Source organism: Hyla sarda, chromosome 3 (assembly GCF_029499605.1).
Source record: "Hyla sarda isolate aHylSar1 chromosome 3, aHylSar1.hap1, whole genome shotgun sequence".
NCBI classification, from domain to species: Eukaryota; Metazoa; Chordata; class Amphibia; order Anura; family Hylidae; genus Hyla; species Hyla sarda.
The window spans coordinates 400,144,223-400,169,039 of record NC_079191.1 but is presented as its reverse complement, the minus strand read 5'-3'; the positions used below and the strand labels follow the sequence as shown (position 1 = coordinate 400,169,039).

The 24,817-nt window shown below is 41.9% G+C and overlaps 1 protein-coding gene across 1 annotated transcript in view; it reads left to right on the top strand.

Annotated features, from left to right (window-relative positions):
- The window catches only part of MSH2 (mutS homolog 2), a 145,334-nt gene that overhangs the window by 54,844 nt on the left and 65,673 nt on the right, over window positions 1–24,817 (top strand). Inside the window, exon 8 of the mRNA XM_056568081.1 lies at window positions 19,642–19,751. Coding sequence (XP_056424056.1) covers window positions 19,642–19,751 — 110 coding nt within the window. The remainder of the gene's footprint in view (window positions 1–19,641; window positions 19,752–24,817) is intronic.

Here is a 24,817-nt window from a genome sequence, read left to right as displayed (position 1 = left end):
GGGGGTCACAGGTCCTGTTGATAGAGCATTTTGGCTGGAGTTGTACTTTAACCACATTATGACCAAACTGCTTAGGAAAATGACAAGTGTTTTATATAGCTCATCCTATTGTGGGTTTTTAACCTCTTAAGGACCCAGGACGTACGGGGACGTCCCCGCACCCTGGTCTTTAAGGACCCAGGACGTCCCCGTACGTCCTGGCGTTTTCCGGTCTCTGCCGCACGCCGGGCAGAGATCGGAACCGGATGCCTGCTGAAATGCTTCAGCAGGCATCCAGGGCAAACGCCGAGGGGGGCCGTTGACTGTCCAGGCATGCTGGGAGTTTTGCAACAGCTGGAGGCACCCTGTTTGGGAATCACTGGCGTAGAATACCCCTATGTCCACCCCTATGCAAATCCCTAATTCAGGCCTCAAATGCACATGGCGCTTTCACTTTGGAGCCCTGTCGTATTTCAAGGCAACAGTTTAGGGTCACATATTGGGTATCGCCGTACTCTGGAGAAATTGCCTAACAAATCTTGGGGGTCTTTTTCTCCTTTCACCCCTTATGAAAAGGTGAAGTTGGGGTCTACACCAGCATGTTAGTGTAAAAAAATAGACTTTTTACACTAACATGCTGGTGTTGCCCTATACTTTTCATTTTGACAAGAGGTAAAAGGGAAAAAAGCCCCCCAAAATTTGTAATGCAATTTCTCCCGAGTACGGAGATACCCCATATGTGGGCGCAAAGTGCTCTGGGGGCGCACCATAAGGCCCAGAAGGGAGAGTGCGCCATGTACATTTGAGGTGATTTGCACAGGGGTGGCTGATTGTTACAGCGGTTTTGACAAACGCAAAAAAAACAAAACCCCACATGTGACCCCATTTTGGAATCTACACCCCTCACGGAATGTAATGAGGGGTGCAGTGAGAATTTACACCCCACTGGTGTCTGACAGATCTTTGGAAGAGTGGGCTGTGCAAATTAAAAATGTTGTACAGCCCACTGTTCCAAAGATATGACAGACACCAGTGGGGGGTAAATGCTCACTTTACACCTTGTTACATTCCGCAAGGGGTCTAGTTTCCAAAATAGTATGCCATGTGGGGGTTATTTTGCTGTCCTGGCACCATAGGGGCTTCCTAAATGCGACATGCCCCCCGAGCAAAATTTGCTCTCAAAAAGCCAAATATGACTCCTTCTCTTCTGAGCATTGTAGTTCGCCCGTAGTGCACTTCAGGTCAACTTATGGGGTACCTCCATACTCAGAAGAGATGGGGTTACAAATTTTGGGGGGAATTTTCTGCTATTCACCCTTGCAAAAATGGGAAATTTGGGGGGGAAACACACCTTTTAGTGATTTTTTTTTTTTTTTTTTACGTATGCAAAAGTCGTGAAACCCCTGTGGGGTATTAAGGCTCACTTTATTTCTTGTTACGTTCCACAAGGGGTCTAGTTTCCAAAATGGTATGCAATGTGTTTTTTTTTTTTTGCTGTCCTGGCACCATAGGGGCTTCCTAAATGCGACATGCCCCCACGAGCAAAATTTGCTCTCAAAAAGCCAAATATGACTCCTTCTCTTCTGAGCATTGTAGTTCACCCATAGTACACCTCAGGTCAACTTATGGGGTACCTTCATACTCAGAAGAGATGGGGTTACAATGTTTGGGGGGTATTTTCTGCTATTAACCCTTGCAAAAATGTGAAATTTGGGGGGGAACACACATTTTAGTGAAATTTTATTTTTATTTTTTTACATATGCAAAAGTCGTGAAACCCCTGTGGGGTATTAAGGCTCACTTTATTCCTTGTTACGTACCTCAAGGGGTCTAGTTTCCAAAATGGAATGCCATGTGGGGGATTTTTGCTGTTCTGGCACCATAGGGGCTTCCTAAATGCAACATGCCCCCCAAAAACCATTTAAAAAAAACGTACTCTCCAAAATCCCATTGTCACTCCTTCGCTTCTGAGCCCTCTACTGCGTCCGCCGAACACTTTACATAGACATGAGGTATGTGCTTACTCAAGATAAATTAGGCTACAAATTGAAGTATACATTTTCTCCTTTTACCCCTTGTAAGAATTCAAAAATTGGGTCTACAAGAACATGCGAGTGTAAAAAATGGAGATTGTGAATTTTCTCCTTCACTTTGCTGTTATTCCTGTGAAACACCTAAAGGGTTAAAACGCTGACTGAATGTCATTTTGAATACTTTGGGGGGTGCAGTTTTTATAATGGGGTCATTTGTGGGGTATTTCTAATATGAAGACCCTTCAAATCCACTTCAAACCTGAACTGGTCCCTGAAAAATTGTGAGTTTGGAAATTTTGTGAAAAATTTGAAAATTGCTGCTGAACTTTGAAGCCCTCTGGTGTCTTCCAAAAGTAAAAACACGTAAATTTTATGATGCAAACATAAAGTAGACATATTGTATATGTGAATTAAAAAAAAATTATTTGGAATATCCATTTTCTTACAAGCAGAGAGCTTCAAAGTTAGAAAAATGCAAAATTTTCAAATTTTTCATCAAATTTGGGGATTTTTCACCAAGAAAGGATGCAAGATACCACAAAATTTTACCACTATGTTAAAGTAGAATATGTCACGAAAAAACAATCTCGGAATCAGAATGATAACTAAAAGCATTCCAGAGTTATTAATGTTTAAAGTGACAGTGGTCAGATGTGCAAAAAATGGCCGGGTCCTGAGGTGTAAAATGGCTGGGTCCTTAAGGGGTTAAAGTACCCCATTTTTTTTTCTTTATTTTATTTATTACTGTCATGTGATCACCTTCAGAAGATCCATTTTTAATGTGTCCAAGAAAGTGGTCAGCTGACTTCATGTTACCTGCAGGATGATCAAGCTCTTTTGGCTGCTCACAGGCCTCTATGTGCCCAGCTGATCTTATAGAGACAACAGCTGTTCACATGTTGCATTTTTGCTCTGATTGTTCCAAAATTGCAGGAAAATAGCACTATTGTACTGCGATTGCATAAATCAATGTGAAAGTGCATAATTTTTACAGCGATTTTGGGAAAAGCACGGCCAAATTGCAAATGTGAACAAAGGCTGAGGACTTCACGTCTTCATAAAACACTTTGGTTGTGACTATATGTAAAATCCCTCAATCCATAAAGATAATGTTCCAACAGACAGACGTTTAACAGTTTGGGATAGACCAGGAGTCCAGCATGACTATGCTCCAGCGCACAAAGCGAGGTGAAGGCATGGTTGATGATTGTGTAGCCGCAGAGCCCTGACCTCAAACCCATCCAACACCTTTAGGACACAAATTGTGAGCCAGGACTATCATCCAACATCAGTGTCTACCCTCTCAAATGCTTTCATGGCTTAATATGGGAAATTGCTGTAGACACACTCCAAAATCTTGTAGATCCCCTTCTTTGACCATGACACATCATTATTCCTGCCACTAAGGTCAAAACCTTCTTTTAGTTAAAGGGGAACTCTGCCCCTAGACATCTTATCCACCATCCAAAGATTAGGGGATAAGATGTCTGATTGCGGGGGTCCCGCCGCTGGGGACCACCGCTATATCTGCTGCGGCATCCCAGACATCTGATTCACGGAACGAACTGTGCTCCATGCCGGATGACTGGCGATGTTGGGCGGAGGATTGTGATGTCATGGCCATGACCCCTCAATACAAGTCTATAGGAGGGGGCGTGACTCACGAGCCTTCGCTCTAAACGAACGCCGGGTCCGGCAGGGATATCGTGGGGGTCCCCAGCAGCGGGACCTCCGCGATCAGACATCTTATCCCCTATTCTTTGTATAGGGGATAAGATGTCTAGGGGCAGAGTACCCCTTTAAGGGTGGACTTAATCCTCTTTCATTGCTGATAGATGTTGGTGAATTTCCAAGACAATGTTCTTTTGTTTCATATTCTTTACAAGACCGTGAACGCTTTTAGACATCTTGTTAGCAGATCTTACACTTCCATTGATTTAAATGAAAGTTAATGCTCCAGCAGCGATCGCTATGACTGGCATTTTGACAGCTGGCTTGTTTCTCCATTTAGCAGATCATAACAGAATAAGAATGCTAAAGCATTAAAACAGGTCATAAATATTTATGTATTAAGCATCATTTAAGAGAATGCGATATTCCAAAAAAATGTAAATGTTTAATACACTTTGTTTAAAACACACAGTAGTTTTATGGGAAGGAACTAGCAATTAAATTCACTATATAGTATGTAAATGTGTAAGGAGTTTATCGACGATGACTAGAACAAAGCAATTTCAGAACAAATGTTTCTTCTGCTGAGCGGACCGGTTTTACATAAATAAAGCTTTATTGCTGAATATTGGCACATTTTTTTTGGCTATAATATAATCTGTATTTCATTTCTTCACCATTTATAACGGACAACGGATGTGGACCTAATGTGCTACTGAGTTTGGCTTTGGCCCACTCCCAGGAAAGGAGCCTACTTACCATGTAGATTTTAACCCTTCATCTGATCCAGGTTGTGGCATTTGAACTATTGCTGCTAAAGGGTACCAAATCATTCCCTAGTGTGTTTCTGGTGTAGGTAGCAAGCTGGCCCAGTGGACTAGATGTTATCAGAGCCTGGCACCAGGAGCAAACTACCATAGTTGGCAGTCCGGGACCAGCACTGGAGAGTCAGCACTGTACACAGGGGTCAGACACAGGCAGTGTCAGTAGAAGGCAAGAAGGTCGAAGCAGATGGTACAGGTTCATGGTCAGCAACAGAAGACAAAGGGAGAGGTATATGAGGGATCAAGTGGAGAAAGAAACCGGATTGACACTGTTTAATATACATAAAAGCAGGATACGATATCGTACACCTTTGCAAATGGACACTATGAATCATAGCAACGCTCAGGCAAGGCAGAGGAAGAAATTACATCCTTAAATAGCTAAACATTAAAGATGACTGGCTGGGGAAGATTTGTAGAACACTTGTTGGCTCTTTAAAAGTATGGCACCATGCACACCGGCAGAGCAGAAGAAAGAGCGGACAACCTGCGTCAGGGGTCGGAGCACAAAACAGGTTCCTGGCCATGGTTGGAGCTAAACAGAAAACCTCTCCATATCTCTCTCTCTCTGTTACAATGAAGATAAGTCTTGGAGCAGGACCTGGGAGCATTGGTGTCCCCTTTCCACCTGTGATTGGCTGATTGGGCAGGTCCTGCTTCACTAGCTTGTCTCAGAAGCTGGAAGAAGTTGGAACCAGGGATCTTGAAGGAGCTGAACAGGAGCTGGGGGTGGGGGGTGGGGGCTGGTTGGCCATGACCAGGTATGTGTTTTCTTTTTTTTTTTTTTTTTTTCCTCCTATTCCCCAGCAGCATAAGAGAGACTGGGATATCCCTTTGAAGGGAACGAAGCACAACATTTTTACCATATATATACACTTGGCAATGCGTTATATATGGTATAATCTTTATCCTCACCATCCAGGGGGGTTGGTGAGGATATGAAGTAGTTATAAAGTCTCCCCCACCGCTTTGTAATTAGTCCCCTGGGCGGGGAGCTATGCTTACTTGGTCCCGTAGCTCCAGCTGTAGTGACGCCCCATGTCATCGCTCTGCTGCCTAAACAGACGGCAGTCCACTCTGAGGGGACGTCATTATGGCCAGAGCGACGGGACTAGGTAAGTATAGCTTTGTGTACAGGGGACTACTTTATAACTTCATATCCTCACCATCCCTGGGGGCAAAAACGTCCCCCAGGGATGGTAAAGATAAAGATTTTACCATAAATATCATGTTGCCAAGCGTTACATATGGTAAAATCTAGTGCTTGGTTCCTTCATCTGGTTTGTGGCTGTGTTCTGACTCCCCTCTAGCAAAGCAGTTTTTTTTTTTTTTTTTCAAAGCAATGTGTTTGATGCGGACCTTTAATCTTCACCCCTTTCCTTGTTTACCAGTTATGCTTCCTTGGATCACTTTTGGTAGGTTCTATCCTCTACATACCAGAAAGACCCAAAAGACCTGCTTTTGTGGAGCTATTCTTATCCAGTCATCGAGCCATCACAATTTGGCCCTTGTCACATTCTTGGAGATACTTGTGCATTTTTCGTGCGTTCAACCCATCTACTTCAAGAACAGACTATTCACTTGATGTCTACTATATCTCATGGCTTGGCAGAAGCCATTGTCAAGAAATATTCAATGTTATTCATTAGTTTTAATGTTATGACTGACCAGTCTACATATGCGTATTTATACCATAGCTCATAAAGATTACTATAAATAAACCTTCCTGAGGCCAAGAAGCTTTCTTCTTGTCTCTCCTTTGATTATTTGTGAATGTTCTCTGCGGGTCCATTAGTCAGCGAGATGCATTATGTCACCCATTAAGAAGAGTTACAGTCATTGTAAGTGAGAGTGCTGGCCATTTATCAGAATGACGTGGATTGGTCGGGTGTGCCGTCCTCTGAGCCATTGCTAATAAATTGACTTGTTGTACTGGGCAAACATCCAACTAAAATGTGTTTTTTCTGGTTCCGTCCTTGACCTATCAAAGTCTTCCAAAAATATTTTTTTTAAATAATTTTCCACTTGCCATGATTTATATAACCTTGAGGTGCATTTCACTTACACAAATATATGAAAGGATTGCATGAGCAGGCAAGTGGTAAAATTAGCATTCTTTTATAGATTTCATGGCTGATTTCCTACATTCAGGTTTTAATTTATTTCCACTAACCTTTTCAGTCTAACACACTAATATTAGCAATAGTGGTGACTCCCGAATCCCAGAGGTTTACAGGACTTCCTTCTTTCAATTCATTTTTATTTTCTAATTAAGTAAGGCTAAAGGAAAAAGAAAATAGTCGAGATTTCCAACCAAGAAGCTTATCCAGAGATCAGACGTTTAAAAAAGGATAGAACTGAACATCGTTTAATGGACAGGATTAGATGGTAGAAGGCACATACATACATAGTCATGGCCGTAAATGTTGGCAATTTTTTCAAGAAAGTGCAGTATTTCTCACAGAAAAGGATTGCACATGTTTATTCCCTTTGTGTATATTGGAACTAAACCAAAAAAAGAAGGAAAAAAAAGCAAATTGGACATAATATCACACCAAACTCCAAAAATGGGCTGGGCAAAATTATTGGCACCCTTAACTTAATATTTGGTTGCACACCCTTTGAGAAAAATAACTGAAATCACTCGCTTCCTATAACCATCAATAAGCTTCTTACACCTCTCAGCCGGAATGTTGGACCACTCTTCCTTTGCAAACTGCTCCAGATCTCTCTTATTAGAAGAAACCTCTTCCCAACAGAAATTTTAAGATCTCTCCACAGATGTTCAATGGGATTTAGATCTGGACTCATTGCTGCCACTTCAGAATGCTCCACCGCTTTGTTGCCATCCATTTCTGGGTGCTTTTTGACGTATGTTTGGGGTGATTGTCCTGCTGGAAGACCCAAGATCTTGGACACAAACCCAGCTTTCTGACACTGGGCTGTACAGTGCGACACAAAATCCGTTGGTAATCCTCAGATTTCATGATGCCTTGTACACATTCAAGGCACCCAGTGCCAGAGGCAGCAAAACAACCCAAAAACATAATTGAACCTCCACCATATTTCACTGTAGGTACTGTGTTCTTTTCTTTGTAGGCCTCATTCTGTTTTCGGTAAACAGTAGAATGATGTGCTTTACCAAAAAGCTCTATCTTGGTCTCATCTGTCCGCAAGACTTTTTCCCAGAAGGATTTTGGCTTACTCAAGTTAATTTTGGCAAAATGTAGTCTTGCTTTTTTATGTCTCTGTGTCGACAGTTTGCACTGACACTGATGCTCCCTGAGCCTGCAGGACAACTTGAATATATTTGGAACTTTGTTTGGGGCTGCTTATCCACCATCCAAACTATTCTGCGTTGACACCTTTCATCAATTTTTCTCCTCCATCCACCCCCAGGGAGATTAGCTACAGTGCCATGGGTTGCAAATATTTTGATAAAATTGCGCACTGTAAACGAAGGCAAATCTAGATCTATGGAGATGGACTTGTTACCTTGAGATTGTTAATATTTTTCCACAATTTTGGTTCTCAAGTCGTCAGACACTTCTCTTCTCTTTCTGTTGTCCATGCTTAGTGTGGCACACACAGACACACAATGCAAATACTAAGTGAACTTCTCTCCTTTTTGTCTGCTTTCAGGTGTGATTTTTATATTGCCCACACCTGTTACTTGCCCCAGGTGAGTTTAAAGGAGCATCAAATGCTTGAAACAATCTTATTTATCCACAATTTTGAAAGGGTGCCAATTATTTTGTCCAGCCCATTTTTGGAGTTTGGTGTGAGATTATGTCCAATTTGCTTTTTTTCCTCCCTTTTTTTGGTTTAGTTCCAATACACACAAAGGGAATAAACGTGTATAGCAAAACGTGTAACTGCAATCCTTTTCTGTGAGAAATACTTCATTTTCTTGAAAAATTCCAGGGGTGTCAACATTTACGGCCATGACTGTATATGTATGTGTGTATAATACACACACAATGTATAATCTCCAAAATGCTTCCCTGCATGAAAATGATACCAGTGACCCCAGTGCACTACTATAAGGTCAAGTGAGAAAGTCTTTTGGATCAATTTGAGTGAATCTCCATTGGAATGGAAAAACCTACTGATCTGAGGCCCTCAATTGCAGCATGAAAATTGGTGCTGAACTAACTGGGACAGTTTTTCAAAAACTGACAACCTCTTGAACTTTTCTCCTGCAATGGTGCACAGTGTACGGAGAATAGTGTGATCAATCCTGTCTAACAGCAGCCTAGGTGAGTGCTTTATCTAAGGGAAATACAATGGCAAGAGAGCACAAATATTGACCCACTGAGAAGTGTCAAAACCTTGCCTGGTGAGATGAATCCAGATTTCTGTTGCATCATGCCGATGAGAGGGTCAGAATTTGGCGTAAGCACAATGACTCACTAAACCCTTCCTGTTAGGTGTCAGCAGTTTAGACTGATGGAGTTGGTGTAATGGTGTGATACCTGCAGATAGATGGGTGGACAGTAGGGCCTATCAAAGCATTGCAGGCTGTTAAGTTCATTCTTCACCATGTCACTAGCGTTATGTAGTCATGGATTGGCTCCAGAAACCAATTTTCCTCAGTTTCCTGGCATTCTCAGTCCCCAGGTCCCATAGAGCATTTCTGGTCTACAAAACAAAACAACTCAAAAAGCGGTGGCAGAACAGTTACACGTAAGAGACCAAAATACACCATATATAATGTAGGAAATGAATACAATCAAACCAAAGGAATGGACAGCTTACAACAAATTGTACGAGGTTAACTGGGTACCTCAGCCAAAAAAGGATGTACAATATATAGTTGGAAAATATATGTTTTAATATATCATATACATAAAATAACATTTCTTACAGGGCCCATGTGATATACCATAAACATGTACAAAATAGTAAATGACCAATCTGTATAAAAATTATACTTATACTTATATTTAATTTTTTATTTCATTTTATTTATATATTTTTATATTTATTTTTATTTGGGTTTTAAACCGCATAAACGGTAAATTGCATCTTTGTATGTGAATTGTGACTTTTGTTAATTTAATTTTTATATTCAATAAATGTTCTGTTCACTTTATGATTTTATTATTCTTGATACAGCGTGATGATCTTTTCTCTTATGATTCCATCTCGTGGTGATCCATACCATGTTTTGAATGATCAACTATATCCCCCAACTCCCAGCTGAATAATCAGTTTTATATATAAATAACCTGTTATCTGATCAGTTTTATATATAAATAACCTGTTATCTGAGTATATCATTCTTAAGCCACTGAGGAAGAGGTTAGCACACACTTGTCAATACCCCGAAACGCGTTTGGCCTGTTTGTTCTGTCTGAACTAGGTGCTAAGGAAGGACTTTGTATTATGAAGTACTTTTTCCCTGGATTGATATATCCTATATTTGTTCGACCGCTATTGGATTGAACATCTTGCCACTCTGAACACACTGCCGTTCCAGTCATTTTGCCACTCCAGTCATCTCTATCTGTGTAACCTGCCAGGTACTATTTCACAGACCACTGTGTACCACCAGCGCTTCAAAATACCAGTGCCTCGCGGCTGCTCACCACAGCTGAAATAGCTAACTGGGTGATGTCAGACGCTGCTTTTGCTTACCATCTACATGTGCCCATACTGAAACATTGTGGCCGGACACTGTTCCTGCGGAGACGCATTAATACCTACTGTAAACCAGCAGCCTTGTCATTCATAGCGGAGCTTCTGGACGGCGAACTTATAAGGAGTGGTGAGCGGTACTTGGTACCACCAGCTATTTTAGATACAGGATTGTTCAATATAAACTGCTATTGAATGTGAATTGCGGTCATTCATTATTATTGCGGTTCACACCTATTCAGGAATATCCTTCCATGCTTATTGGACCTTTTTTTTTTTACATTTTTTTTTATTACCACCACATATTACAAAAAAAAATACAATATTTTAAACAAAATTTGTTTTTTAAATAGATATGGGAAAATTACAGGGCGGGGAATCCCACTCCATCCTGTCTTTAGATGCCACTAAGGCTTTCGACAGGGTGGAGTGGGAGTTCTTGTGGGCAGTATTAGAAAAATGCGGCTTTGGGAAAACATGTATAGACTTGATCCGACTGTTATACTCCGAACCTAAGGCAAGAGTGTCGATCAATGGGAAATTATCAGAGCAATTTTTGCTCTCAAGAGGCACCAGACAGGGATGCCCTCTCTCCCCCTTGCTGTTTGCTATGAGCATGGAACCTTTGGCTGTTAAGATCAGAGAGGAGAAGGAGATTGGCGGGTTTGGTGCAAGGGGGAGAGAGGACAAAATATCCTTATATGCAGACGATATCCTGCTTTTTTTGGAAAAACAGTCGGATCTGACTGGAGTGATGGAGATTATCAAGGAATATGGGAGTTTCTCAGGGTTAGAAATAAACTGGTCCAAATCAGTACTCCTTCCATTGGGGGAGAATAATATTCATAGAAAACGAAATAAAAATATTTAAAAAAGACGAGCACTTTAAATACTTAGGTATACAAATCTCAGGTAAATTAGAAGATCATTATAAATTAAACCTAGAACCCTTAATAAAGAACATGGAAAAGAAAATTTAAATATGGAGCAACTTCAAAATTTCTAAAGCAGACAGAATGATATTAATTAAAACTATTATGTTGCCGAAAATATTATACGTATTTAGTGCTTCACCCATTTGGTGTGATGACATTTTTTTTTTTTTTTTTTAAAGAATGCTGTCAATCTTCAATGCTTTGATATGGGACCGAAGAAGGGTGAGGATTAAGATAGAATATTTGTTTACCCAGAAGAGAAGGGGGAATGGCGTTTCCGGATGTGAAAAAGTATTTTTTAGCCGCCCAATTATACTTTATTAGGGACTGGAGGAGATCTCATATGATTGAGTATTTGATGGAACGATGTAGAGGATCATATGATGATATTTACCAGTTACTGGATGGAAAAACTGTATAACAATAGCTGCCTTGAAAAGAACGTGGAAAATAATAAAAAGGGAGGTGGGGATAACTGGGATATTGGATATAGCCCTCATTTGGAATAATAAAAACACAGTAGAGGAAATAGATTAGAATTTCGAACACTTGCACAATGGGGGGGGGGGGGTGAATAAAATAGGGGATATATATAAGGAAGGGAAGATTAAAACATGGGAAGAGTTAATAAAGGGTAGAGAAGTTGGGGTTGGGACATGGTTTGAATATATGAGATTAAGAGGTATAGTAAAAGATACGGTAGATAAGGGGAAGAAAGTAGAAATAGTAAAAGGTAGTTTTTTTGATGGTGAATACAGAGATGGGGGAAAAAAAGAGTTGTCAAAGATATATATAGAGCACTTAATAAATTATTGTATATTAAAGAGAAATCATCACAGTAGAAAAATATGGCAAAAAGAATTGGGTGAGATAGAAGAAGCACAGTGGGGAAAAATACACAAAAGAATTAATGTTATTCCATTAAATGCGAATCATAGGGTGATACAGTTTAATATAGTTTATAGGCTGTACTATACACCTCTTTTTTTGCATAAAATAGGTAAAAAGAACTCGAGTGCCTGCTCAAAATGTGGGCAAGAAGAGGCAGGACTGTTGCATATGCTTTGGACATGTCCAGAAATAAAGACATTTTGGGGAGAAGTTATACAATTAGTTGAGAAAAGTTGGAAGATTAGAATAACATTAACACTAATAAATGCGATCCTGGGAGGTGATATTGGGACAGAAATAAAAAGGGATTGGGGAAAAAAAAATTCAAAGGTCACTTTTTTTTATGCCAGATTAATTATAGTAAAACAGTGGATATCTTTAACAGGCCCGAGTGTATCAATGGAGGGAGGGTCTGAGGAGGGGATATAGAATTGAGATATAGAGAACTAAAAAGCTGAGCCGCGGGTCCGATAAGACATTTCTGCTTATTGGACATTAGATTTTTCATATACTATTTTGAAAATGTTTATGGTATATCACATGGGCCCTGTGAGAAATTCTATTTTATGTATAGGATATATTAACACATATATATTTTCCAACTATCCATTGTACATCCTTTTTTGGCTGAGGTAGTTGAGGACTGGAACTTTATTATTTTAGCTTTTATTTTACACCATTGTGAAACAAAGCACCAGCTTCACATCACATTTCAAAATCTTGAAGCGTTTCGAGCATGTGCACGTAACACCTCTAGGTTTCAAATGTGATATGAAGCTGGGGAATCGTTGATTTACGATGGTGTAAAATAAAGCTGTATCAATTGCACGTGCTGCTTTGATTGCATTTATTCTCTACTGGTAAAAACGCACAGAGTGGATCCATGCACAGGAACTTTTGGCAGGTGAGCTGGAGGTTCAAGCTCTCAAGACAAAGCCCCCTCCCATAGCAACAGTTGGCAATTATAATGCCATGTCAAAGTATCCTGCACTCACTGCTGGGAAAGTGACTCGACGTTCCTAAATGGAGGATTCCAGGGGACCAGGACAGCAGACTGGCGTGGGCGCTCAGAGACGACTGCCGGCGGTTTCGCGTAAACTACGCTTCTTCCAGCCTCAAGTGAGTCACATTCCCAACGGTGAGTGCAGGATACTTTTGTATTGGGCGTACATATTACTAAAGTCTATCCTATGGTATTGTCCTAGCACCGCCGGGAGACTCATTTTGTCAGTTGAACTGCTGCCATGCCACCTATCCTAACCCTTAAGATTGATGCATATGTGAGACCTGGTGGTGCAGTCCCATTCTATTTGACACGTACCGTATATAATGCCATGTCAGTTGTTCATATCGTAAAAAAACACACATATGCAAAGAACAAGTAGAGGACTAGCAAAGTAACCAAAACACTATGGGGGAGATTTATCAAAACCTGTGCAAAGGAAAAGTTGCCCAGTTGCCCATAGCAACCAATCAGAGCGCTTTCATTTTTCAGAGGCCTTGTTAAAAATGAAAGAAGCGATTTGATTGGTTGCTATGGGCAACTGGGCAATTTTCCTCTGGACAGGTTTTGATAAATCTCCCCCATAGTTGATTAAGTTTTGCCCTAGTGTAACCCAAAAAGTAATGGAGATAACATTCCATGGAAACCCTGCACCTGACTTTACATTATGTTTCAGTGTTAAATGCTGATATACGTTCCTTTAAGTTGACATTACTGCACAGTTTTAGATTCCATCACAAGACCCCTTCAAGTGTGTCCAGCTTAAATATGCCCTGAAAGGGGTTTTCTGGTCCCAGGTGGAAAAAAAAAATTTTTTTTTTTTACTTCCTGCCCCATCCCTTGCCGTTGTAGTTAGTCCCGATGGTGCCCAGTCCCTGCTGATCAGAAATTCCTGTTTTTGTTTGGACTTGGACATGCAGAAGATGCTTTCTCAGCCAGCCCCTGGGTAAGGTGGTATCTGCTAAGGCCAGTGATTGTACTGGGATTTTTTTTTGCCAGCTGGAGATCATAAAAAAAATAAAAATAAAATAAAAATAAAAAAGTTTGTCTCCAACCTCCTATATAGATTATTTTACAGTTTCCTCACCTTTTTATTGGTATTCTTTGTTCACAAGGACCCTGGCAGATTCATCTACGTCACTCATTATTGTCTGTTTAATAATTCATATATGGAACTTGGAGAGTTTTCGGCCGTATGCGGTTTGCCGACCGTAGGCAAAAACGCGGTCGACCACGTTTTTGCCTGCGGTCGGGAAACCGCATATGGCCGAAAACGAAGCCGACCGGAGGCGGGAGTGCGGGCGCCGCGATTAAGCCCCTCCCCCTCCTCCCAGCCGTATACGGGAACCGTATTTAACAAAACGTGGTGTGAACCCAGCCTTAGATTTCCTGTGCCAGTGCCTTCTGACCTCATGACAACCATGGACTTTGTGAAAACATCCACAAGTGCAATGACTGTGCTCCTGTTAGGGGTGCAAAGGCGATAGCGAAAGATGGTGTCAAAATGTATTATTATTATTTTTTTTAAATAAAAACTTCAACTTTCTATGTCTCTTGGCCTGGATAGGCTCATAATGTATGTCTATGGATTGCTTATGAAAATCTATGTCCCTTGTTCGAATGAGTAGTGTGACAAGTACATGTCCAATCACTGCTCTGTTGACTTGCTATCAGACTGCTGAAGATACCAAGCAAGGTGCTCCGCTATCTTTTTTGCAGTCCCTAAATGAGTGAATGCAGCCCTGGTCAAGCTTGTGTGCCACCTCATTCAATCATGAAGAAAGGGACTTGTTCTGCTTTAGTGATCAGTGAATGATTTAACTGCACCAATCAGATCCTTTCCCCTATCATGTGGTTAGGGGGTATCATATACCTCCTTTTAGAGGAGATCTCGGGGATCGAAGAACGTATTCCCTATCCTGATGGAGGGGGCATGTTGGCCATCACTTTTTGTGGTGGTTGACACCCTCTATTTAGAAGGAGATCTGGAGCCCTGTAGAGGAGATCATGGGGGGTCCCAGCGGTCCAACCCCCCTCCCTCGCCCCCCCACAATCTGATACTTATCCCCTATCCTAAGGATAGTGGATAGGTTTTTCTGTCCCACAGTTCTTCTTTAACTTTTTAAATCTTTAAAGGGGTACTCCACTGGCCAGCATTCGGAACTTTTAGTCCTGAATGCTTTGCGCGCGCTGTGGGGATGGCCCCTTTATCAAGCCCTGCCTCCTCAATGCAAGTCTATGTGAGGGAGCGTGGCGACAGCCACGCCCTCTCCCATAGACGTACATTGAGGGGGCAGGACATCATGAGGGGGCAGGGCAAACCCCCCCTCAGCACACGCACAACATTCCGAACTAAATGTTACAATCGCTGGCCAGTGGAGTCCTACTTTAAAGTGAATTCACTGCACTGTATCAAAAAGAGATCTCAGTTATACCCCCAGTTTCTAATTTTCAGAGGTCTGATCAATGTCCCTTTTTATTCTAGTAATTCATTGGAATTCCTTTGGGGATAGAAGAGCATTGTGCCACGCAATCTCCTGTCGGGTACACTATCCTTACCAGGCACTTTGTACTAGTGATCAGTGGTGGTCACATTGGTCAGACATGCTGGTTGGACATTGGAAGCATTTCCTAGCGATGCATCACGTCCATCCTGAGCCAACCCTTCAATGATATGGTAGCTACAATAATGAAGGATTTTCCAGGAGAATTACAGTGGTGTTTGCAGAGTCTATTCATGTGGCTTCTCCAGGATTACAGTGGAGGTTACCTGTCAATAATGAGCAACAAGCTACAATTAGATGTTGTGGTAACATCAGTTAAGTGGTTTTGTTGGGCAATAACCACCATTGTCTGCTTAAGGCAGAAACAATTGCTGGATCACGCGTCGTCTCCGCTGTATAATTTTCTTCTTTTGCTGTCTGCCAACTCCCATCTTCGCAGTGCGGTCGCCGTGTATATTTCTTGCTTCCTGGCTGATGTGTCTCTCACAGGTATCTGTAAGACACGTCTAAAGCCCTTTACTCTCGACATTACAGAAATGCTTTCTATAGCTAAATGAGCTTCTGAGTAAGTAATAGTTTATAAAGCATTTTATCTGGTAAATGGCATCCCCCACAGTGCAGACTGATGGATGCAGGTTATGGTTGCAGCAGATTAAAGATAAGTAAGCCTGATTGGGTCAGCCCCTCCCGTACCCTTTTGTTGGCTGCAAAAAGCTACCCCGTGGTGTGATTTCCCCTGAGCGGGTATAATCCACCTTATTTGCATACACTACCTTTCTGTTGCTCACTCATTCACCTAACTACCATAATGATATATATCATTGGGCCGCAGTTGTTGTTGAATTGCCAGATAACCTTGCTGCAGTTTTTAGATATAAGTTGTAGGGGAAATGCGATGGATCTTTTATCTTCGCATTTTATGGATGGTTGTGTAGGTATCATGTATATTTCATACCTCTATAATTGATGCAAAGCAATTCTGCTATAATACAGTATATGGTTATTAAATATTGATATTTTGTCTTTCGTTAGGCTTATCCAAAATTTACATCCCACTTTTTTTTTTTTTTTTGTGTAATATTCTTGCTTCATTCAGTCACTGTAGGTGCATTGTCAATCTTATATAGATGGCCTTCATAAGGGATAGGCCATACATTTTGTACGGCTGAATTACCATTCTTAGGTTTGTAATATGCAAATTAGGTTTTCGACAGGATAAAGTCTCTTTGCAGCTCAAATTAGGGCCTGACCCTTATTAGTGCCTTAAATATGACTAAGTATATTAGCCAAACCAGAAGATGCTGTTTTTTGGGGGGTTTTCTGGGCTTTATTACCCTACTGCAAAAAAATAAAGTTCACAAGGATGCACCACCACAAACCTTTACTTCCCCTTTGGGCAAAAGGCCTCCACCTGCAAGGGTCCCAGAGCTCAGGCAGGGCCAACAATGTGCAGCTCCCCTGCTTCACAGTGAATTTGGCACTAGCCACTCATAAGCACAGATACAGTACTATAGTGATCCTTAGACAGCTGTGTAAAGCACACGTGCACATTACAGAATATCCCTCTGGAGAAATCCTGTGTTGTGCCCTTAGGAGGGTCCTTGCCACCTGTCGGTACAGAGCGGGGTACTGGTTGGCTGCATAAGATGCCTTTTGATGCAGCTCTGGCACGTACTGGTTATCATTGAGTGATCCAGCTGTGTATGGAGCCTTTCTAGGCAGTGCTCCATGGGAAAACAAAAGATGGAAAGTAACTCTCCTCCATATAAATGGCAATTTCATCTGTCTTGTTGAGGATTGAAAGGTAAACAACACATCTTATTTCTATATCTCTGTGTAGGTATTGTCGTCTTTGCGACAGTCGTCTTTGTCTTACAGTTTTCTCTTGTTGTCGGCCTGCCAAGGAGTCTCCTTGAGTGGAGTGAAATTAGATTTTTTCAGTGCCAGTCTGACTCGGTGTACACACAAGCCTCTTGTCAGGCTTCTAGTCTATCCTTTCATACTCTTAACACCCTTCTCAACTCTCTTTGTTTCTTCTTGAGAGCATCTTGTTGCTGATGGTTTCATTCACACTTCCTTTTTGCTTTCCTTGCCAGTCTTCACCGTTTCACAGAGGCTGAATGTGCTGCCTATTTATAAATATTTAATAGTCATTTTCTTGGATCGTGCCTGTAAAACTAAAGGCGACTCACAGCCAGAATCTGCGCAATTCTTACTTGAATGGGCACTTCATTATAATGCTACGTGAATGCAGGAAAACATCTGTCTGGCAGACACAAGCCAACCCCATGTTTAGTGGTTTCTCCCATTAGCTTGGCGGGTTCATTGTCTATGGGTACAGAACATTTACAGTCATTAATAAAAGACTTCTCTGAAAGTGACAGTCTTGATCTAAGAAATGACAAAACCAAAAAATGGCTCCAAGGTTGGCTCTGGCAGGAAGTTCCACAACTCCAAATGTTTCTTCAAGGACGATTTATTGCGGTAAAAATCCTTTATTCCAAGCAATAATATGTTTTAAGGTGATATCCCTCTACCTCAGATTGCAGCACCAATCTTGGGGCCGTTTGTTTTGTTTTATTCATTCTGATGGGTTCTGCTTTTGACTCCCGGACCGGCCACCACACAACTAGAAGCTAGTCTTCCGAATTACCTTCATACCCTTTTGCGGGTGACATTCTTACCTACAAAGATAGTACCAGGGGAAAATCCACCACTTATTGGGACATGGACACATGGACCTGTAATCCTAAGAGTTACATGGGGTGCTTTTCATTTTCTGCTCTACGTTCCCGTTCTAAGGTACACAGTCCTGTGCTGGTAGAAAGCTAAACACAGAATGGACATGGACCAACTGCAGGAAATTTGGAGACTTATACGAAGAATCCTTTCTTCCTCTGGCGCTGGCGATCTCTTTTGGATGCCAGACATGAACAATATTAGTTTATGTTCTTAGCCGCAAATCCAGAGTAAAGAAACTGCAGATTATGAACATAATTAGGCACATTTACCAATACTCTTCTACCTCTAAACTGTATGCTAGTATGTTGTTAAAGAAATTCTCCGCTTTGGATAATTTGTACTTGTTGGGGCCCTAGACCATAATCAGATCAGTCTCCTCTTGCTGGCACCCACAGAAATTATGTGTAACCTATGGGGAAACTTGACAGTAAGTGTTCAGTAACCCTTTAGTGGCCATGTTCTGACATTCTCATCACAGCTCTTCATGCATTCTGTCTGATTTCAGCCTTGTCATATGCTCCATTGTGTAGATAATATTAAGAAAATGTATTCATGCAGGAATTTACCAGAATGAAGTTGTTAGTTGACCAAGTTCTGGCCATTAAAGTGTCCCTGTCATTAAAAAAAAAAAAAAAAAAAAAAAATTGACATGCCATGAAGGCATGTCAAAAGTTTTAGACTGTAGAGGTCTCAGTGCAGTGCCCAGCGATCTCCTGACAGCCATATAAGAAGTCTATGGAGCCTCTCTAGTGAAGCTAGATAGAGAAGCCAGGAAGTGAAACACATGCTTCTGCACTCCTGTTCAACTGATCGGTGGGGGCACTGTACTGAGACCCAACTGATCAAAACTTTTGACATTTCGTAAGTTTTTGTTTAACTGACAGGGACACTATAAAAAGTGAATCGGGCTGCTGTCCGTACGCCATGATATGCAGCGACATCTCTTTTTGACCAAATCCTTACATATTAGGTGCATTAACTGCATTAAGAGTGAAAATCTGCAATACTAAATGACTGGTCAATTTCTGTGCACAAAATTTCCAAAACCTTTAGATTTTACCTGCACAAATCTGTGGGTGAGACTGAAGAAACATTGGTTACATAAGGAGGGATGATGAAGCTTTGTGTCTGCAAAGACCTGAGATTTTACCATGGTTTTACGTATTTTCTATTGAAAAAAAGACCCATGGTATAACTAGTCATGTTAACCAGAGTCCTTTATGTTCCATTTTATAGTATTCATTTGTTTGGTTGATAAACTATACAATCTAGATGCCTACCCTTCATAGCTTGTGTGTCGTATTAAACCTAATGTCTTCTTTTGGCATTTCTTTGCCCAGCTGGATGATATTTTGGTCCAGATCCAGCTCAAGATGTAATAAAATCTAGAGTAAAGGACGTGTTGCTTTGTCTTTCCAGGGACTCACCAGATGCTGCTGTTAGCCGTCTTTGTCACTCCCATCACAGATCTGTCTTCAGACTTCTCTAAATTCCAAGAAATGATTGAAACCACCATGGACATGGAGCAGGTATGTTCTGACCTTTGCAAGGTATAACCAATAAAATATCTAACAGAAGTCATGGTCCCGGATGGAATAAATACTGCACAGTCCTTCTAGTAGTAATTATGTAGCTTCAATGTATTTAACAGCACTTTACAATACAGATGGTAAATGTACTGATAAAATCAGAAATTACATAGTAACAAACTACTCAACAAATCAAACAAGGTTATTGAGGAACCTGCTTACAAGAGCTTACAATTTATTTGGAATAGGTGGGGGACAAGGGTACTAAGAGGGTATTTCAAACAGGCCTGTACATGTGATTTCTTCAGCATGGAGACCTTGCGGGCCCTGCAGGATTTCAGTCCTTTGTGGTGTAATATGTTACCAATTGTTTTCTTGGGGACTATGGTCTCAGCCGCCTTGAGATCATTGACCAGATCTTCCTGTGTAGTTCTGGGCTGATTCCTCACCGTTCACATGATCATTGATTCTCTCTACGAGTTGAGGTCTTATATGGAGGCCCTGACCAAGCGAGATTGACAATTATTTTTTTTTTTCCAACTTCTCATCAAGCTGCTTGGCGATGGTCTAGCCTTGTTTAGGTCTACAGTCTAGTCCCTGACATCCTTGGACAGCTCTTTGGTCTTGGCCACGGTGGAGAGTTTGGCGGATTTGCTTCTGTAGAAAAGAGGTACTCTGCCCCTAGACATCTTATCCCCTATCCAAAGTATAGGGGATAAGATATCTGATCCTGGGGCTCCCGCTGCTGGGATTCCCTGCGATCTCTCCTGCAGCACCCCGCTAAAGTAAGCTCCATGACTGGTGATGCAAGGGCCGGAGGCTCATGACTTCACCGCCACGCCCTCTCCCATAGACTTGCATTGAGGGGCAGGGCGGTGACGTCATGAGCCTCCAGCCCTTACATCGCCAGTCATCAGGCTCGGAGCGAAGTTCGCTTTGCGCACCAGACGAATGGGGTGCTGCAGGAGAGATCGCAGGGGTTGGCGGGACCCCCTCGTTCAGACATCTTTCATATAAGATGTCTGGGGACAGAGTACCCCTTTTAAGAGTGCTCCTAATCTCAACTCGTTACCTGTATAAAAGACATCTGGGAGGCAGAAATCTTGCTAATTGATATAGGGTCACTGAGTAAAATAAAAATCAATTTATAACTTATTTGAAATGCGTTTTCTGGAATTTTTTTTGTTTTCTCTCACTGTTAAAATAAACAGCCATCAAAATTATAGACTGATCATTTTAGCGGGATCAAATACTTTTTTCCTTCACTGTATATAACAACCCTTTTAATTTTAAAGGAAAGCACTCACAAAAGTTTAACTGGATGTTGTGAGATAACCATAATTCCGTGGCTAGATTTTTGTGAACTGGTATATCCTGTTTGTTTTCTTCTTTTGCCTACAAATCCCATAATTCCATTTTCCTCCCTCCCACACATCAGCAACCCCAACCATTGAAACATAAATGAGCCGCATACATTCAAAAGACCTGTGGTTTTCAGTCAGGGGGCCTACAGCTGTTGCATTAGTTGCAGATTGATCTCTCTCCCACCAAGCGATCGCTCCACCCATTGAAGCAGACAGGCTCCCTGTCATCAGATGACTAATGAGTCAGTTTTGTATGCTGGTAAAAATAAATATTGGGGTGAAAATCACATAAGATTTATGAGAAACCCCAGAGGTGTGGAAATTTAATTTAAAAAAAAAACTACTAAAACGGAGCAAAATATCATGACGATCCACTTGTCCTGGCAAATTTTCGCTTTTACACTCTCATTTTTTCCTCCTCGCCCTATACTAGCCATAACTACCTACTATAATGATACCTTTTTAATTTTTCAAGAATATTCTCCGAACCAAAAATATACTTTAGGTCACCTGATTACAGCAATGCCAGATTTGTATAGTGGTTTGGGGGGGGGAGGCATGGGGTCAATCCACCCCACTAGCCCACCAGGGAGCATTCACATGTCCCTTTAGACGCCGCTGTCAGCTTTGACAGCGGCGATCTAAAGGGTAATAGCTAGCCACGGCAATCGCCGCATGCTGGCTATTAGCGGCGGCCCCCTGCTACTGAGAACAGCCGGGGGCTGCAGAGTACGGAGCGGGCAAGTCCGGCCCTGCTTGCTTACTCATCTTGTCAGGTCCGGCCCTGCTTGCTCGAAGCTGGGCTAAGGGTCGGAAAAATTCACCATTCTCGAACCTGTCACAGACAGGTACAGACACTATATTATGAACTACACTAACTTTACAGCCCCTGTAGCATAGTCAAATAAAAAAAAATCCTGGAATACCCCTTTAAAGCACCTTGTAATATGTTGCCACTATAGAACGATTATTATTATATAAAGAACATAGAACCATTTTATCTTGTACTTCTTTTTTTTAAGTATCGTTCTAATCTGGACAATGAATATCATTACCTGGTGATGCTGCGGCTTAGTAAAGCGCATCTTCATTACCTTAGGCCAGACTATTTGATAGCAATGTGGAAATCTAAATGATATCTTTTGATTTATTGTGATGAAATTCTGCGGCAGTAATTCTTCTTCTTTTTTTTTTTTTTTTTTACAATATTCAATTAGTTCTGGTGATTGCCTTTATCAGTGGTGAAAGTTTCTGATCAAACACCCAAAGTGACATTCCCTACACACTGACCATATTTCACCACTGAGAATCAGTGTACACGCACATCTACTTAATGGAAATATGTCACCAGAAATCAATTAATGAAGTATATCCAACAAAGAAAAGACAATAGCACTCACTGTTCCTGAAGAATTTAACCAAATGTGCATGTACAAAACTTGTGGCGGGGGTTACAAACTTGATTGCAGGGCGTTCCAGGACAGCTGTTTCGTGCTTGGGCATTAAGGGTCTATTCACACGGCAGAATTTCCACTTGCGGAATCCCCCCTCAAATTAAAGCCCATAGACTTCTATGGTATTCCGCACTCCCATTCACACTTCTGAATTTCCGCTTGCAGAATTCTGCAAGTGGAAATTCTGAAGTGTGAATGGGAGTGCGGAATCCCATAGAAGTTTATGGGCTTCAATTTGAGGCGGAAATTCTGCCGTCTGAATAGACCCTAAGGGTAGGGTCACACTGAATGGATCTGCAGCGTATTTTACGCTGCAGATCTGCGGTTGATGGACCCTACAGTGTGCCTCCAGCTGTGCCTGTTTGTAACGGCAATCCGCTGCTACGAGCAGACACACGGAGATCTGCGAATCACAGCAAGAATGTGCAGTGTACTCATACACATCGCAGCCCTCCTCTGGCTCCCTGAGGCTGAGAGCAGTTGCGATGTGTGCGAGTACCCTGCGCATGGCAACTTGCAGAACACTGTGTATCTACTCGTAGTGGCGGATTGCCGCTATGAGCAGGCACAGCTAGAGGCAAACTGTAGGTTCCATCATCGGTGGATCCGCAGCATAAAATACGCTGCAGATCCATTCTGTGTGATCCTACCCTAAGTGCGCAAGCACGAAACAAATGTCCCGGAACACCCCTGCAATCAAGATCAGGGTTTTCCTCTCCCGGTCTATTTAGTGCAATAAGTCACTATAGAGGTTGTGCCGGATCTATTCTCACTGTGGATAAATCAATGTATTGTCTAAATGAAGTTTTTATGTTAAAGGGGTAGTCCAGTGGTGAAAAAACGTATCCCCTATACTAAGGATAGGGGATAAGTTTCAGATCGCAGGGGGTCCGACCGCGATCTCCTGTACGGGGCCCCGGCTCGCTCGCAATAAAACTCTATGCCAGAGCCCCCTTCCCGCGTGCTGTCGGCGCCCCGTACAGGAGATCACAGGGGCCCCAGCGGTTGGACCCCCTGCGATCTGAAAGTTATCCCCTATCCTTAGGGGATACATTTTTTCACCACTGGATATCTCCTTTAACCCCTACCTGACTCATGATGTACATAGTCTATTTTTACATGGCTGGTGTCGGCTGCTGTTAGCAGCTGACACGCATTGTTAATGAGATCAGTCTGATACTGGTTATTTAACTCTCTAGATGTCGCGCCTGTTAAGGTTCTGATCACGTGCACTCACAGTAAAGAATGCACAATCAATGTGGCACTGAAAAATTGGATAAAGGGGGTGGTCTTTTAGAGAGGTTTCACTGTATGTCTGTAAAATACACACACACACACTCACGCACGCACGCACGCACGCACGCACGCACACACACACACATATATATATATATGAAGTGGTGTCCTCTCCCTGAGGAAAATACTGACCCCGTTTAACTAGTCACAGGCCTCTCACCGCAGGCAAGCCAGATAACCCTGCTCTGTACTGGCGAGGGGCAAGCACCCCGAAACAGCTGTCTGCAGATAGGTCCTCTTTCCTTCTGGAGAGAGAGTTCTGGCTTGGCATAAATCCCAATCAATTCTGAGACTTCTTAAGTGGAGCCTGAGCTGTTTTGCAGGACGCACTACCTGTGAAGGTGGTGAGCTAATTTGCATATTTTTGTACCCAGAAGCCTGCGGAGTGCTAAATGGCCTACTTGAATTCCCTTTTTTACACCAGAAGTGGTCTCCTCTCCCTGAGGAAGATACTGACCCGTATATATATATATATATATATATATATATATATATATATATATATATTCACTTTGTTTGACTCTTGGATGCATATAGACATATATTGATTTTCGCTTTAAAGTGGGTAACCTCAATAAAGCGGATTATAGTTGTCCGGATGTTTTTAATTCATCTTGTAGCTGCTGTAATACATAGGGGTCCGTCTAGTCCTATTTGTAGGTTTTCTTCATTATGTGATGATGCTGTCCTGTGACTGATACCTGTATGATATATGTCTGGTTCCCGCCGCCCGCCTGTTTTTCTGGTGCAGTCCGTTTCAGGAGCTAATTGGTCCCTGACCAGAGTCGGGGCCCCATGGTGACTGCTTGTAATTGGAGAAAGATTTTGATTAATATCACTGTCGGTTCTATTTCCATCTTTGCTCAATTCTATGGGGGGGGGGGGGGGGGGGGGGCAGAATATTTATTTTAGGTTTAATCTGTGAAAATATTGACTCATCTGCCTATTGCGT